This window comes from Lutjanus erythropterus, chromosome 20, assembly GCF_056507025.1.
Source record: "Lutjanus erythropterus isolate fLutEry1 chromosome 20, fLutEry1.hap2, whole genome shotgun sequence".
NCBI classification, from domain to species: domain Eukaryota; kingdom Metazoa; phylum Chordata; class Actinopteri; order Lutjaniformes; family Lutjanidae; genus Lutjanus; species Lutjanus erythropterus.
The window spans coordinates 27,109,753-27,127,155 of NC_139336.1; the positions used below are offsets into that span (position 1 = coordinate 27,109,753).

At 38.6% G+C, this 17,403-nt stretch overlaps 2 protein-coding genes across 2 annotated transcripts in view; both read right to left on the reverse strand.

Moving 5' to 3' along the window:
* Positions 1-3,256: 3,256 nt before the first annotated feature.
* Positions 3,257-13,392, reverse strand: kcmf1 (potassium channel modulatory factor 1). The gene is made up of 7 exons (XM_084746457.1): positions 13,189-13,392; positions 10,184-10,351; positions 9,791-9,930; positions 7,319-7,420; positions 7,010-7,193; positions 6,329-6,623; positions 3,257-4,015 (listed from the first exon to the last, which is right to left on the reverse strand). Exons 1-7 carry the CDS (start codon positions 13,202-13,204, stop codon positions 3,751-3,753), a joined length of 1,170 nt encoding a protein of 389 aa, XP_084602583.1. The 5' UTR covers positions 13,205-13,392; the 3' UTR covers positions 3,257-3,750.
* Positions 13,393-14,991: 1,599 nt separating this feature from the next.
* The window catches only part of itga1 (integrin, alpha 1), a 64,619-nt gene continuing 62,207 nt past the window's right edge, over positions 14,992-17,403 (reverse strand). Inside the window, exon 30 of the mRNA XM_084746626.1 lies at positions 14,992-17,155. Coding sequence (XP_084602752.1) covers positions 17,096-17,155 — 60 coding nt within the window. The 3' untranslated portion in view covers positions 14,992-17,095. The remainder of the gene's footprint in view (positions 17,156-17,403) is intronic.

Below are 17,403 nucleotides of genomic sequence, written 5' to 3' on the forward strand. Positions count from 1 at the left end.
TGGCATGTCGGGGCTTTAGGAGACCTGGATTACAACAGACGAGCAGTACAGAAGCGTTTTATTTTTATGTTTCACTTCAGTTGTTTGGGAGATTCTGCAACACTGTTTTCCTGTGAAACTCCAGCAGTGTTTTGCGGACGAACAAAATAAACCTGATCTTCAATCAGCATGATGGTGATACTGACTGTATTTTCATATTTGGGTGAAGTATCCCTTTAAGGACAGTAAATTTCACCACTGGTTATGTGACTCCTTCAAAGTCAATGGAGATTCAATCTGTAATCTTTCTATTTTTTCAAATGCACAGTTACATTTTGCAGGATATTGGCTGAACATCCAACCAGAGGGGCTGATTTGTTCAGTTTAAAATATTTAAGACCATCTCAGTCAGACAGTTTTCTTACAGGATAAGTTGTCCCGTCAAGGACTGCGAACTGTGAACTGTGTGTGTGTGTGTGTGTGTGTGTGTGTGTGTGTGTGTGTGTGTGTGTGAAGGTGTGAATCTGTTTCACTGTTGCTGTTGGTGGTGGGCTACTTTAAAAAGAATCCAACATGTGTCATGAAAGGTATCCCACAGGCACCATTTGTTTCTAACAATAACTACTGAGGAGTGACAAGGACAGCTGCCCTGGACGACCTCACACACACACACACACACACACACACACACAGAAAGACGAGTGGTAACAGCTATCAAACTGTTGTCAGGAAGCAAACCGTATGAACTTTATAGACTGAAGAATTCTTATACTTCCTGGTGTGTGACTCACATTTCTGTATTGTCATGTTGGTGGCGAGGAGCTCCATGTTCCACTCAGACTGGTGGGACAGTTTGTGGGTCAGTCCATCAAGGGTGTCACGTCTCTCACATGGGGGGGGGGGGGTCACCTGCTGTCCACCGAGGAAAGCTTCAGAGTGTCGGCTGCAGGAAGGACAAATAGAAGAACCCCCCCTCCGCCTTCTTTTCCATAAAACCCCCCTCTGGTCACTGAATACTGCTCAACCGAGTACATAAACATTATTATTGCTTTTCCTGATTTGATCACGCTGACTGTCTGCTCTCATATTTAATATGTTGCATGTTATTATTTGTACTAATTATTATTGGGGCTGCAACGATTATCTACATTGTCGATTAATCTGTTGATCATTTTCTCGACTAATTAATGCCGTCACAATCTGCTCAGTCTTGGCATGTCTTGTTTTGCCCGCAACACGAACATATTTAGTTTACTGAATATGGAGTAAAAAAACAAACAACAGGATCTATTCACATTTCAGAGGCTGGAAACAGATACATTTTGACTTTTTTTCTTTAAAAAAAACATCATCACAATAGTTGTCAATTAATTTGATAGTCGATCAATAATCCATGTATCGTTGCAGCTCTAATTGTTTTTTATCAGAGCATTCAAGACAAAGTTTACCAGTGACTTTTAACATTTATAAGCATATATCAATTAATACAACATCGCCTATGAAGGCATATTTTATATTATATATTTTTATATACAGACCTGTGTTTTAAAACATTGCAGACATGGTCACAAGTCACTGTTTTGAAGGTCACAAGTAGGTCTCAAGTCTTTGGAATCAAGCCCCAAGTCAAGTACCATGTCCTAACCTTTGAACCTGGAGTCCTAAACAAGTCATAATGTAACAGTGAATTTGCAGTCTTGCTGATTTACAGTTATCCAGCTGTTAAGCTAACTTTAGCTAAACATTAGCTTGCTAACTATGCTAATACTGGCCTTAACATATAGTTCCTTGTGCAACTTAAAATCTTGAATGACGTTGGACATTGTTGCATCTCTAAGTTTATGCATCTTGCAACTACCTACCATTCATTATTGTTATTTTCTTTTTTTACACAGCAGCTTCTTCTTATGGGAGCCCACAGGAGGAGTTATTTTTCTACAAATGTTTATATACTTATAAATGATCAATAGGGGGTTTAAAGTATCAGAGAGTGAAGAGTTGTGTGTTATTTCAAAATTACATTTCAGCATCTTGTAATTGAAATAGTCTGGGAGAAAACTAGACTTCTGCTCCTCCTCTTGGCTGTTTTTAAGCTTTAAAAAAATCTAGCTTGTGACAGGAGACTTTAGCCAGTCACCGGTTGGTAAGATAGTTGATGGTCTTTCTCCAGAATCACTTCCTGCACCTCTAAGATTTTAGCTCAGTTTGTGGCGCGTGCGCCTCATGTGCTGAGGCTGCAAGTCCTCTGCAGCGGCTGTGGGTTTTATTCCAGCCTGTGGCCCTTTGCCGTGTGCCGCCTGTCTCTCTGTAGCTGTCCTATCACGATAAAGGCAAAAGGCCAGAAAAAAAAAAAAATTAAGTTTATGAAATTGTGCCAGCTCAACACAAACAACACAGTGCAAAAGTGTGATGGTCTCTTGGTTTCATCAAAAGCTGTGCGCAGTTTATATTTATTGTATTCTAAATTTACATTAAAAAAAAATGTCTGCCCATCATGTCTTAGAACCATTATGAAAGTTAAACGCACAAATTCAATATACATCTCATTGTATTTTACAATAGAGGGTAAAAGTATAGGCATGAAGGTGGCATGATTCATTATCAAGGCTCAAAAAGAATCAGAAAACAAACATGAATAAATAGAAAGTGCTAACCTTAGCAGAAAAAATAAGAAAGCCTTCTCTTAAAAAAAAAAAAAAAAGGACAAACAAAAAACAAAAACTGCAGTGTGGAAAGTCTCAAGCTCCTGTTACCCAGCAAAGAAAAGTTATACAAGCCATCTAAAGCATGTGGGCCTGTACATAAGCAGAGTGTGAAAGAGCGATGGACAAAACTGGAGTTGGGCGTCTGTACTTATCTATAAATTATAAAGTTTACTGTGCTAAACAGCTTATTATCACTAAACATTAACATCTAGGAAAAACTCTTCATCTCTTCCTAGTATTGTGTCGACATATCAGACAGAGAATAAAAAGGCATTCTGGAGCTGAGAGACACACAGTGCAGCATTTCTTCAGAAGCTACTGCTGAATCCAATTCTCTTCATTATATTATAGACGCATTCAAGAAAATCTAACAAACTATATTGTTAGAGTTAAATTTCTGCATGTCAGTTGTGTAAGCTACTCGATTTTTCAATAGTTTAACCATGTTTGAAGTAACCATTTAGAAACAGTTGAAAGCTTTGGGATATTTAAAAAAAAAAAAAAAAAAGGTTTTAATGACAAGGTCATTAAAAGTCATGCACGCTGCAAATAACTGCATGCAGTAGTTATGGTAACCCATCCAAGCACTTTTTATTTATTAATAGTCATAAACACACACAGCAGCTTCATCAGAGGAGCCTACGCCCTCTTTGACTTTTTGAATGTGGAGTATTTATACGGAGAGCCGTTTGCATGTCACAGGAAGCAGCTGCCTGTAACATTTACCTGATAAAGAAAAGAAAAGTTACGTGGATTGATTATCAACTTCATATATATTTTATATATATTTATATATTTCTCTTCTCTCGCTCGCACACTCAGTTGCTATCGCACATTTATCCCACTTGCTCTCATTTATTTTTGTTTACAATGTAACAAAAATGGTGACAGGCCTGAAATTACAATCACCAAAAGAAAAAAAAAAAAGAAAAAAGAAAAAAACAAAAACTCAGAAAATAGAGGAGGGAGAAAGGAGGGTGAGGCCCAGGGAGGACTGAGGCTGCTCGCTGTCCATCACTGACAGTTGCAGCAGAGAGGACACAGTCTGCTTGACGCCGCTCGGACATCAAAGAGGAGGCGGCGGAGGCTCCTTCCCCGTAGAGCTGCTCTCTCTAAGCTGGAGGTTCTCCAGCGCCACGTCTAAAGGCATGATATCCACGCAGCCCATGGCGCCGAAGTCGGCGAAGTCTCGGCGCTCGTCCTCGTCGGAGGAGGAGCTCTCTTCGTGCATCAGCGTGGACAGGAGCAGCTCCTGGACGAACAGGCTGCGGTCCGCGCGCTCTGCTTCTAGAAACTGCCGCTCTGCTTCAGACATCTTAGGTTCATTCAACCTGGAAAAACAGTAAAACAATATATATAAAATAAACATTTTAAAATTAAATTGGGCTTTTCATATTGTTGTGTGTCAGGTCTATTATGTGCCTGTATTTTTTTTTATTAACTATGGAGTCCAGAAAGTTCTATTAAAAAGAATACGTCTTTAATAAATAAATAAATACATGAAAAAAATAAAAGATAAAAAATGAATATAGAACAAATAATTCATATGCAAAATATCGATGAATATATACAGAAATAAATGAACTAATAGACTGAAAATTAATGACAATGTTTATAATTGTTATTTTATATTTTTTTGTCTTTACTTCCATATTATTTATTTATTTATTCTTTAATGTAGAGCTGCAACGATCATTCAATTATTAATTGATTCTGATATTAATCATCAACTACTATAATAGACTGATTGGTTTGGGTAGTTTTTTTTTTAAAGAAAAAAGTCAAATTCAGAGATTTCAGCTTCTTAAATGTGAATATTTTCTGGTTTCTTTACTCATTTCTGACAGTGAACTGAATACTTTTTGGTTGTGGACAAAACAAGACATTTGAGGACGTCATCTTTGTGAAATAATGACTGACATTTTCACCATTTTCTGACATTTTCCAGACCAAAGAACTATTAATGAATTCACTATTAATCGACTATGAAAATAACTGTTAGTAGCCACATAAATACATGCTCACATTTATTTTCACAATTTGTTATGACGCTCCTATGACTCCCATGTTTTTTATTCATAAATAAATGAAAGCAGCTTTAATGTCTGAAAATCTGTGTAAACGTCCCATCTTAAAAAGATATTGCTGGTTATTTGTTTCTTTTGCTTACTGTCAACAAAGCCCATGAAAAGACTAAAACCAATAATGAAGTGACAAAGTATTCTGTCTGTTTACTCAAAGCCTGATGGTTTATTCCTCTGTGCCTCTGTTGTCCACAAAAGACTATTAAAAACACATTAGTCAGCCAGACTGTTTTACTGGCTGACATGACGCTTCATTATGATGAAATGGACATTCATTTGAGTCAAACCCACAAACACCATTCTGTTGCCATAAATACTCAGCAGTGTACTAAATCTACAGCTCAAAAAAGTTCCCGGTGAATGCTCGATTTTTCCCGTTTCAGCAACATTTACTGCCAAGTTCACTGCCCAGCTGTTGGATATTGTTTATCTTTTCATAAAACGTTAAGCATTTATTCAAGACAAGGATGTCAAAGATTAAAGGGCGAGGGATTCAAAGAGCTAATTTAGTCCAAGTACATTACAGCATCAAGAGCTATTGTGACAACACCAGTGTTCAAAATTAACTTTTTTGTCCACCTGCCAGCTGGTGACTGTTTAAACGTTACCAGCCACTGAATAGATTACCATTAAGGTTTTTCAGCTGGTGAGTGAAGCAAATCTACCAGCCACTCGCATAATTTAAAAGAATTTGCTGGACCGGATTGAAAAACACTTAGAGGAGAAAAAGTATGAGCTAAAAGTGAAGCTTGCAGAGCTGCTCTGACCACCAACTGTTGAACAACTCTCACAAATGAAAGCCGAATCACAACTACTTGTTACTTCATCGGTGCCGAGTGGGAGAAGCAGTCCAGTGTGTCTTCACTCAGAGCCTCTGTCCACTGGAGGCTGTCTGCCATGTGAGCGTTTGTGTTTTTTCTTAAAAAATAACCAGTCAGTTACAGGTTAATGGGCGTCAGGCCATAAAAAGCTAACTCAAATAACAGGAGGGAGCTGATATCTGAACTAATGCGTCTTTGGTTTTGGTCTTTAAGCGGAATTTGTTAATAATAACAAAAATATGCTAAACTTGTCTTTTAATATCAGCAGATTAACTTACAAACAGGGCTGTATCAAGATGTTATTTCCTGCCTCTAAAATTTCAGCACACATGATGTGTGCTGTCAACACATTTATTAATAGTTACCTTTTCACCCGTTAATAACCAAATAATTTATAACCAACAGTACTAATGTCAGTCCAGGGTTTTTCAAAGTCTGAGATTGTGGGGCTCCCCGCAGACGAGGCCTGGAAAAAGGCACCTCCTTTAGTTTACTTACTTAGTGTCTGTGAAATCACGATTATGTTGATTCATAGGCAGCACAGCCCAGACAGCCTAACAATGCTGTTTGACATAACTTCAGACAACATCAAATACATTAAAAGGTCTGTCCAAATGCATTTATTAGTTTCTGACTCTGGGAAAGTGAGAAAAATTTCAACTCTATGTTTGAACTACTACTTTCACAAAATCACACACATTATTACACTAATAACTTTTCACATTCTGGCCTCACTCACCGTGCTAATAGGAACTGGGAGTTGTGGGACGAGGACGAGGGATTGCTTTCACCCACGGTGGCAGTGTTGGCAGTTGCTGTGCTGGGTGGAGGGATGGTGGTGCCAGTGTTTCCCGGGTTGTTGCTGCGTCGTGTCGCGTGGCGGCCCGTCTCCACTTGCTGCCGCGCCGCCTGAGCCTGCTGCCGCTCCAACTGCAGCTGCATCTGGAGCTGCTGGAGCTGGGAGGCTGAAGGCCCTGATGAGTTTATCTGTCCCCCCGCTGCACGCCGCACACCTGACAGCTGAGACAACAACTCTGCGGGAGACACAACAACAACAACAAACAGACGTCATGATTTCAAAAGACAACACTGGAGATACCTGGAAGAAGACATGAAGGACGGAGAAAACAAGAATACAGGAATCTTATAAAGATGTGGTTGTGCATATTCATTTTGACTTTGAAAAGCAAGCAAGACGGGACCAACATGATTTAACAAAAAAACTGCATTAGGCTGATAGTAGTCCTAAGGTAGCAGGGTTTATATCTTCTGATTTTTGTTTTCTAAAGACGAGAGACAGAAAGATTAGAGATAATAATGTGATCAAAACAAACAAACATACATAATTTGTTTAGGTACAAGTGAAAGATCCAACTCTTCTTGTGTGTGAGAAGTACACCAGTATACCACTGATTCCCACCTGCAATTGGGTCCATTGCTTCTCTGTTACTGGGGGTGTAGGTGGAGCTCTGTGAGGAGGAGGATGAAAGTCCCCCCGTGGAGCCGCTAGTAAAGTGCATATTTGTCCGTCGTGCTCTGGGACCGCCCAGTCCTCGTCCAGGGTGGAACATCCTGCGTACGTGTCGAACGCTGCTGGATTCATCTTAAAAGCGGAGACTGTTAAGGGTCAATTCAGTATAATGTGACACAACGTAAGGTACCAATATTTTTTGGACATTTAAACAGTATATGTAAACACTTATGTAGAAACTAAACACAGAAAGGATATTAAATCTCTTGGCGCTCTGTGTTCAAGTGTGAGGTGAGCTGTGAAGTCATCCGTGACATGGTTGGGGTCCCCTCCTGGCAAGGCAGCACATATTGGACAGATCTGAAATGAGACAGAGTAACACGTTTCTGTTTGAGATGAATTTTCCTCCCTTGAACAACATTTTGTTGTGTCCACCACCCCACAATAAAACATTAAGAAAGTATTAAGCAAGTGCTATTTTTTATGATTTTGTTAGTGTGCAGCACTGAGCAGTGAGCGGCATGTTTGAGAGCAACTATTGTACGTAAGTTTTGACTTTTCAAAATAGATGCAGAACCACAGAAATCATCTTTTTCTATTCCACAAAAATATTATCCCTCTTATTCCAGCTTCCTTGTCAAAAACAGGTGTCAACAAAACATGCAATGCAACTCGACCACCAACAGTTCAGAGTTTTGTAGCAACAAATGACTTAATACAATTTTTTTCACATATAAACAGACTTTGATAAGTGACTTCCCTTGTAAGACTAAACAAGTGGTCATGAGTTAAATGCTCAACTTACAGATATGAGTGGATTTATAACTGCAGCATGTCAGTATTAGGTTATAATGCTGTTTTGTCACACATTCTTCCTTGTAGAAGCTTCTGTGATTTGGATATTGCGCTTGACCATGTTGCAATTTTGATAATATTTCAATTAAATGTTCATCCCTAGTTAACAGTGATGATAATCTCTGAATTGGACATCACACAGATATAAACCCCGCAACACGTGACCTAACAGACTCGAACCAGTGATTCAACGACTGCTCAATAAACTGACTAGTCAATCAACAATTTTGTTTAAATGTAACTCAAAAAAAAAAGAAAAAAACATTCCCTATTTCCAGTTTGTTTGAGTCTTTTCTTTGTCTTGTATGATTAGTAAACTGGATACCTTTGAGAAATCATTATCATGGGCTGTGGGAAATTTAAACAGGAATCTTTCGTTGTTTTCAGACAGAAAAAATTATTAATTGAGAAAATAAATTCATCAATAATGAAAATAATCATTACATGCAGCCAAAGTCAAACACAATGAAAAAAGGGTTTAAAGGCAGTACTACTGTGCAGTAAAATCAAACCAGCTTTATCATGTCTCAGACATCTTAAAACACCATCAAACTGTGTTCATACCAAACATTTCACCACTAATTACTCCATTAAGGCAGTTATTACACAGCACATTTTTCTGCTCACAGAGATTGTATCACAGTACACAAACACACAAGTGCTTCAGATTCTCAGTATGACACCTCAGCAAATGACATCCTGTACATTAACTGCCATATAGTAACAGGTGACAGACACACTTCCTCTCTTACTGCTGTCTTGTTTCTCTGAGCACCATTTTTTTTCTTTAGGTTTATCTATGCAAGTACTGTCTGTGTAGCCAATCCCTGACATGTCTTATTCCTCTGCACCATAGTGCTCCATTGTTGTCTAAAAACTATTAAAAACTCATGAATGAGCCACATTGTTGCACTGAGTGACATGTTTCTTCATTACGATGAACACGATCACTGTACTTTATTTTGAGTGAATCCCACATACATCATCCTGCTGCTGTGAGTACTCATTAGTGGACCAAGTGTGCATTAATCCACCACTAGAAATAGTCTACCATTTACTCTTGTTTGAGTAACGTTTGCTAAGATCTACAGCGCTCTGCTGTTTTAATTATTAAGCTGCTCTAAAAAGTGAAACTACGTGCAGTTTTAATAGATTTGCATCCTAAGCAGGAACAAATTTCCTTGGGGCTGAGTGCACAGACAGGTTTAGTAAGTTGTAAAGTATCGAGAGATGGTATAACACACTACTGAACTGGGTCTTTTTAAGGACTTCGTTGATAATAAGAAAAGTATGGAATAACATCCATCAAAGACACACTTTCTGCACCATAGCAACTTGGTTTCACTTGGCACAGGTGGTCAGATGGAGCACAAATTCTACTAGTTGGCTCCATTACTGTCAGACAGAATATCTGCTACCTGCACTATCAGCAGCAGCGTGACCCATAGCCTTGCTTTGCTCAGTTTACTCAGCAGTGGACAACACTCATAAAACTCCTGCTTTGACAACAAGTAATCCATAAATATCCTCTGTGTGTACATTCTTCAAAGTAATATTAGCCGGCCCAAGTGCAGCGATCAACAGCAATAAGACTGAACTGTAGTGTTGCTGACAGACGAAAGCAAAAAAAAAAAAAAAAAGGTATCCCCCACCGTCCATCTAATGACTTCAATATACAGCACATTAATGGGAGTATAAATGGCTGCTGGAGCCACTTAAAAAGACAACACATGAACGTATTGTGGACTAACAACTTCAGTAAATCTGAACTAATCCTTTAATACACAGAAGCCAAAACTGGGGCCAAGTCAGCTGCCAGCCACCTCAAATAACCTGAACTATCCCTTTAATATGTATTAGTATTAATATACTCACCACTTCCGTAGAAGTCTCTGCATGTTCTGAGGTTACATGCTCCTGTAGGGACGTCTCTGTAAAGCCCATCTTGCCACAGTAAGGACATGTGAATGATTGGGGTTGCTCTACTGAAAAAGTGTCTCCTCCATAATACAGATCTGCAAGAACACAGTAAAGAGAGCAACCATTACTGTCAATCAATATTTTAATTATTATCACAAACATAAGAGCCTCTGTATGACGCTCAATAAATTACATTAGCATGACTGAAAACATGACTTGTAAACACAAAGTAGGCCACAGTGAAGTCATTAAATATAATAATCATGGCGTGACACCGGTGTGATGAATTTGTGTATGATCAGTAAGCCACACAATTTTCCGTCTGGGCTATTTCAGGCAGGTCCTTACCATAGTCTACCCTGGTTAATATACACTGCATGGGGTGCTCTGTGGTGTGTCTTGTTGTTGTAGCTCCGCTCTCGTAGCACGATGCACACAAGTCGTAGTCGTAGCAGATTAAACACTTGAACCGTCTTCCTCTAAAGTTCCCTTTTAAACATGCATCACAGCTCACACCTGCGAAAGAGGAAAGCAGAAAATAAAGTCAAACGACTGGACCTGACAATAAAGTTACAAATTCCTTATAACTGCGCCTGTGAGACTGGCTGTGAGAAAGCAGTGTCTATCTGTGGGCCAGTCTCACTTACATGAGCATGTGTTTTGGAGTGGCACCAACCCACAAGTGCCAGCGATGAAGAACTCTGGCATTCCAGCAGTGAACTTCACAAACAACAAAGACAACTCAGAGGCACAGATACACAAGGAATCTGAAAGCTGTTTTCATTTGGCTTTTATTACTAATTTATAGCGCTGTTCACACATTTTCAGATAGCGTATTGCTTTTTGTGTAGAGCTTTGTGAACCGAATTGGTCAATAGAGAGAGAGAAAGTACAGTGGAGTCAATTAAGGTACCAGACATTATGTCAGCCATTTCTATATTTTCCAAATAGATTGTTACCGTTACTATAAGTCATCAAATCAAATATTATGGCATCTCTCTGCTTGTCCACACTTTACTACATGATTACAGTGAAGAACTATTCAAGCACTGGCTTAACAATCTGCAGACACAACCAGTTATTTTCAGTGAGAGATCATAGTTGTCATTATACACAATATTCCAACTCCTGACTCACTGACATTTCCGTGGAAGGCGAAAACACCTTCTTTGGTAATAGGAGGTAAGCAAGTACAAAGGGAATTTCCTTTGTTGAGTCTGATATGACGTCTTGCAACAAAAAGCTGCAAAATACACAGAGAAAATCTCCACAAAAGGTAACATTTATTAACCAAACCCAGGCCTGAACAAACAAATCAACTGGCAATATGCAGTTATCAGCTTTACGTGTTGATTAAGGGTTGGTAACATCACCACAGGGGGTTTTACAAAGGCTGACAAAAACAGAGGTACATGTACCACCTGAGAAAGATACCAATACTGTTACCAATACTTGTCAAAAGTATCTATACTTCAATACTTTCTCAATATCACATGTTTAAAACAATATATCAGTTAATTGTAGCATTGTAAGTAGCAAAGCTATTCTCAGTTCTGTTCTGTTCTATCTTGTATTGTCCTGGCTTTAAATAAAGAAAAAACGGACACTGTTCAGTGACATTTTCTATGTTGTATCATATTTGTTGAGCCTGTGATATTGAAAGTGACATATTTTTTCTTTTTTTTTAATATTCTGATTGTGTCGAAGTTTAGAATTCTTGTATAGCAACAACCCTATACCTGTGTATCAGGAATGTGGCAATACAATATGTATCACTATTCTAAAATATCAGTTCAAGTACAATTTTAGTTTAAAAGTTTGCTTTTTTACTCCATCAGAACAGCAAAGACCATGATATTTTAAACCTACAGTAAATGGGTGGGACAATAACATACAGAAAAGATGATTTCATGATGGATCCATCAGTGCATATCACACTTGTCAGACATAACTTTGAGCATATTTCAAAACCTGGACCTTTCCCACTTTTATTGAGTAAAGAAGTTAAATCAATACATCTACTAGAGTCCTTTTATCTGTACTTCTACTTGAGTAAAGAATGTGTATACTTTGTCATCTCTGGGTATCAGTATGACCTGAAGAGCGAGTAAAACTGTGTACCTTCCTCATGTGACAGTACAATCAACTTACAAGAAGGATTTTGAGTACCTGCAAAACAACTCAGTGTCTCAAAAACTAGCCTGTCCACTAGTGACAACTTTAACACGTTACCAAGTACCTTTATGGTCCAACTTTAAACATAGTTAGTTCCTTAAGCAATCCCCTTGGTCCTGTTGGGGCTATCTCACTGTATTGTGCTCATGTTTGCATTACAGAACACCATAGCAACTTATGGAGGCGATTAAACAGGACAACCTCCTGTCTGGCCTTCTGCAACTCACATTTAACGTTATGTGGTGACTTGAGAGAGCCAAATTTATACTCCCATCTGGTTTGCAGTTAAACATGTCGTAACTTAACCCTAGCTAGCTAGTAGCCTGCCAGCTAGCTAACTTAGTGATTGGTTTATGGTCAGAGGCCTTAGACTTTCTGTCTTCTTCTTGATGACAGTGCATTCGCTAACAACATTAGATTATGTGACCAGACGGGACAGTATGGCGCTAACATTACTGCTACGGGCTCTTAAATGATCAAATAACTCTAAATGTAAGCGACTGATGGTAATAACTACAATATAACATAACATAGTGTGCAACTAATGAGGCTACTAGCGCCGGTATAAGCAGTATTAAGTCGCAGCTACACCAACGACTCATTCTGTTAGCATACATTAGCCTGCTCGCTAGCCCAGCTAATGCAAAAAATCGTGTCTCAACGGGAACTATAGATTTGCGGAACTCTCGAGATATTTCAACGCTTTGGTTCTTCGTAGTACAAATTAATAATATTATATAATGAGGCAACACTGTGGTTAAGTTCTTGTTAGATTTGGAGACAAAACACACGTAGTTAGGGTTAAGAGAAGATGATGATTTGGGTTAAAATGATTACTCTCGCGAGATCTTTCCCGGTTCTGGGGTTCCCTTCTACACACGACCAACGTAGGTAACGCAGTACCTAGCAACGGCTAGCTGCTAGGCTTCGCGATGTTGCCGTATCATTGCGAGCAGGTTAAGTGAAGTTACAGCCGTTTGCCTCAAATTAGGAGACACAAGAGATAAATCTACACCAAAGCCGTCCGTAGCATATATGTGTGTGTTCGGACAAGCCTACCAGCAAGCCGCGAAAAACGCAACACCCCCCCTGAGTTGAATAAGCACTTAGCTAGCAGAGCTAGCTGAGGAGCTAGCTGCTCAGGTAATGTAGCGCTGTGGACCTGTTTATCAACTCACCCTCATGTCGGGACATCCTACAAACAGCGGCACAGCCCCTCCTTGGGCTCCCCAGTGCGGTTAACGGGGAACGATACAGTCTTTTTGACACTAAACTGGAAAAAAGCCTTCACCCTCGCCTCTTTTTCGGGCAAGATGGATCCGCCAGCAGCTTACAGTTTGTTCTGCTTCCCCTCCCAGAGAGTGTCACTTAACGCTATCGCGAAATGTTGCGGGTGAACACTAGGCGGCGCACTCCTACATGAAATCCCTCGGGCAGTAAAGTCAGTGTGTTCTGGGTTTTTCTGCCCTTATTTTTGACTCACAGGAATGTCTCCTCCAGCAATGGGATTCATTCTATGTGCAAACTTGCTCCTCCAGTAGTAGAATTTGAAAATAATCCATTACAAGTATACAGAGGCTGAAAGTCCAACTATTGCCTCAGTATATCAGCAATGTGCTTTATTTATCATCACAATTATTATTATTTGATAATTATTTATTGAAAAATGCATATGTTAAAGATTTTCACTAAAAAAGTGCAAAATTTAAACCAGAATGCATAAATACTAATTGTGTATTTACATGCATATATTACAGGCAGCATATGTCCTTGAGTTTTTATCACCTTTACAAAGTTAAACATTTTCTGTGTAAAACGAGGAGAAGGGGAAACATGGAGTGAAACAAATTAATCTGATTTATGTAGAGGAAATAAACAAGCATCAAGTTGCTGATGCTATCATGCAAAACTTTATTGAACTAAAATTCAATGTGGATCTTTTTTGTTACTGATTGATAATTATGGGGAACTTTTTTTGGCCTGTGAAGGGAGGCATGCCAGAAGAAGACTGGGAACCACCATCACGATGTATTATAAACCCCATCAATCTATTTATAATTCATAACTGGTCAAGAGCATTCATAAGACACTTGAACTACAGCTTGAGATCAGTGCCTGAACCCGATGGGAGCTGACAGGAGCTGACAGGAGCCAACGGGAGCCACCGGATTTGGGTTGGGTCAGGCCTTGTTTCTCACATATTTCTCACATCAGGTTTGGGCTGTACTATATTTATTTATTTTCTTATTTATTTTTATTTTTCTCCCCAATTTAGTCATTGCCAATTCCAGTTCCCTGCATATACTGTCCCTGTCACTAAAAACTCCAGCCATTTGGTGCATAGAAGAACTTTTCAGGCACGATTTAAGTGCTAACTGAACTTATATTTCATCATAACTGACATCAATAATGTTGACTGTTAATATTATAAGAGCCGAAGTCACCATGTTATACCTTATTATTGTTTAAACATGTTAATTGTTTACATATTGTACATTTGGAAGTGGCAATGACTAAATTGGGGAGAATAATTAAAATAAATAAATAAATATAGTACAGCCCGAACCCGATGTACAGCCCATGAAATATGTGAGAAATGAGGCATAACACCCAAACCTGTTGGGTCCAGGAGCAGTTCTCAAGCTCTTGTCTTGAATACTATTTTTGTTCTGCAAAAGGATTTTCTTCATGTAGGATTTTATTTTGTAGTGTAAAAGGAGGATGATTTGTTTGCTTGGAGAAAAATTTGCCATCACGGATATAGTGTATCAGAAAGCTTAATATGTTTTGTGCATGTAGTCATAAAGCATTATGAGTGATTTATAATTCTCTATGAATGCCCCCATAACACATAACACAAAAATTCTACCAGGAATGAGAGATATGTTTTGATTTGCATTCAGCTGCATTCAGAATAAAAGCAACACCTGTTACATTTTGACATTTGTTTTACAAAAGTATCAGAATTAATGATCAAGTGCTTCTTTTGTAAAAAGTCTTTTATTTTTGTACATAAGATTCAGTTCATTTCTGTGCTGATGAGGACGCTTACAGTCTGACAAACCAGTGCATAACATTGAATTAGACTTCACAGCAGTGTAGAAGGCTGGGGTGGAGCAGCTCTCACTTTGTGCCCTTACTATCTCAGAAAAAAATCCCAGACCACCTCAAGCGAACAAAGAGAGACTCGTGACTCCACCCTCGTGCATAAGCCTGATGTAGCCATACAATCTTTTTTTAAAAAAAATGACAGTTACACATTCTGTACATACAATTTATTACATGTGCTTCATGTCGACAGTGGAGAGTGAGAGCTGAGGAGGATTTAAATATATGAAAGCTGCCTCTTCTTCTTCTCGCCGTCTACCCTCGGCTTTATTGTACGTCCGTGAGGGAAAACGTGGAGAAAGAGGCAGAAACTCAGTCTCCCTGATATACAATATAATCTCTTCTAACATATTGTGTAGCTGTGCAACTTCTGGAAACAAAAACAAGACAGAAAACCTGAAAGAATAACTTTGTAAGGTACTGTGTACCACCTATGGGAGACATTGAGTCTACAGTATGCTAACGCTTTGTGTACATGTTGTAGCTTCTCCACACTACAAACCACTGACCCTTTTACTATATGGCAACTGCTGGTGAATATATTTTATCTTCTATTTTGCGAATTAAAATTGAAATTAAAATAACCTACAGTCATATCTCATCAATCATGTTAAAGCCTCAAAACAGGTCATTCACAGGCTTAAAACATCACTTTAAATCAAATAAAACCAAAGTAGTGGATACAAACCCTCATCTTTGTGTATATTTGCAGTACAGAATAATTATACTTTCATTTTCTCATCAAAATATAATAATATTTACATATCTGCATCAGCGTTGAACTTGTGAGATAGGCCAGATACTTTTCTTTATATGTCAAATGTTAATGTCGTCCTTCATGATACGTGTAGCACCTGAGCAAAATCATCTCAAAACATCTCTTAAATTACATGAATTATAGCAAACACAATTATGTACATTTAAAGCTTTACACTTTTGAGCATTTATATTTACAGTACAATCAAAGTTTTGGCTTTTGACACTAATTACAAACATTTAACATCAGAGTTGGGACAAGATTTTTGGGTTTTTTTAACTGGTTAACTAAGATTAAAAACATATATATATAATAAAAGCATAGAGACTGAACCTTTGATTCAAATAAATCATATGTTCAGTTCAGTGTCTTTAGCCAACATGTTGAAATTAAGGATGTGCCATCATGTTATAATGTTAAAATCAGCAAAAACAAAAACAAAAATGCTATAAAAGGCTAAAAGGTACAGTGTCTCATAAAACTAATCAAGCACAGAAGCTTTAGAACAGGAGTTTAAGACATCAGACAGCTCCAACACACGTAAAGTTCACATATTGTACGTCTCACAAGTGAATAGACCTTTGGACATTGTTGCTGCGATGGCGACATTGGATCTGCATACTGAAAAACCTGAGTACTTTTTTTTCCTCTAAAGCTGGAGCGCAGCATTTGTAGCTCTGAAGGGTTTGTAAAGCTGCTGCGTGTAATACAGATAGATGCTACTTCGCCAGCAGATGCCTGGTAAGTGACGGTTTCTTCCTCCTCTCTGGCTCCTCCTCCTCTGGAAGTGCTTGGCTTGACTTTAACTTGACGTATACCGTATAATATCTGCAAGAAAGAAGCTGATCTAGAACAAATAGTGTTCGCAAATACTTTTAAGTATACAGTTAAGTGCCGTCGACTTTATACAATCAAAAGAAAGTGTCTGTTGAAGCACTCTCTGAGTATGAGACCATCTGAACGCCTAACGCTCATCAAAGGGAAAGTATTTGCGAACATCATTTGACCCAGGCCCGCGCAGGAAACCATGAATGCTGAATGTGTTTTCCAGGTCGTCGTCACTGTGTCGTAGCACTGAGGTGTCTGTGGGTCTTATGGCGTTTTTTTTTTTTTCTTTTCTCTCCTTTGTCTGTGCGACTGTCTGTTTAAAAAGTCTGCCCGTCGCTTCGTGCGACCCGATGGCGCTGGAAGCAGTCGGTCACACAGCTGCTTGCTCGGTCTCAGTCCATTATTTCATCCTTCGTGTATTCGTCCCTGGATTTTCTCTTGAAGAAGCCCATCTGGAGGAGCAGAAAGATCAGTTACAAAACTACATACTGAAACAGTTACTCTGTACAAATCACTCTCTGTATTAAAGGAATAGTTTGACATTTTGGGAAATATGCTTATTCCATTATTAAACTGTCAATTCTGATTGGTCAAATACAGCATTCTGAGGTGTGTTATTTCTGTATAGCAGACTGTTGCTATGGACACAGTAAATAAAGACATAAAATCACTTTAAAATTAATATTTTATGCATTTCTGT

Excerpts from the sequence above, each read along its gene's own strand:
- kcmf1 (XM_084746457.1), bottom strand. Across the intron at positions 9,931-10,183 it reads ATTAACCAGGGTAGACTATG|ATCTGTATTATGGAGGAGAC; the intron begins GTAAGGACCTGC and ends GTGTTCTTGCAG. Across the intron at positions 7,194-7,318 it reads ACAGAGCGCCAAGAGATTTA|GATGAATCCAGCAGCGTTCG; the intron begins ATATCCTTTCTG and ends CTCCGCTTTTAA.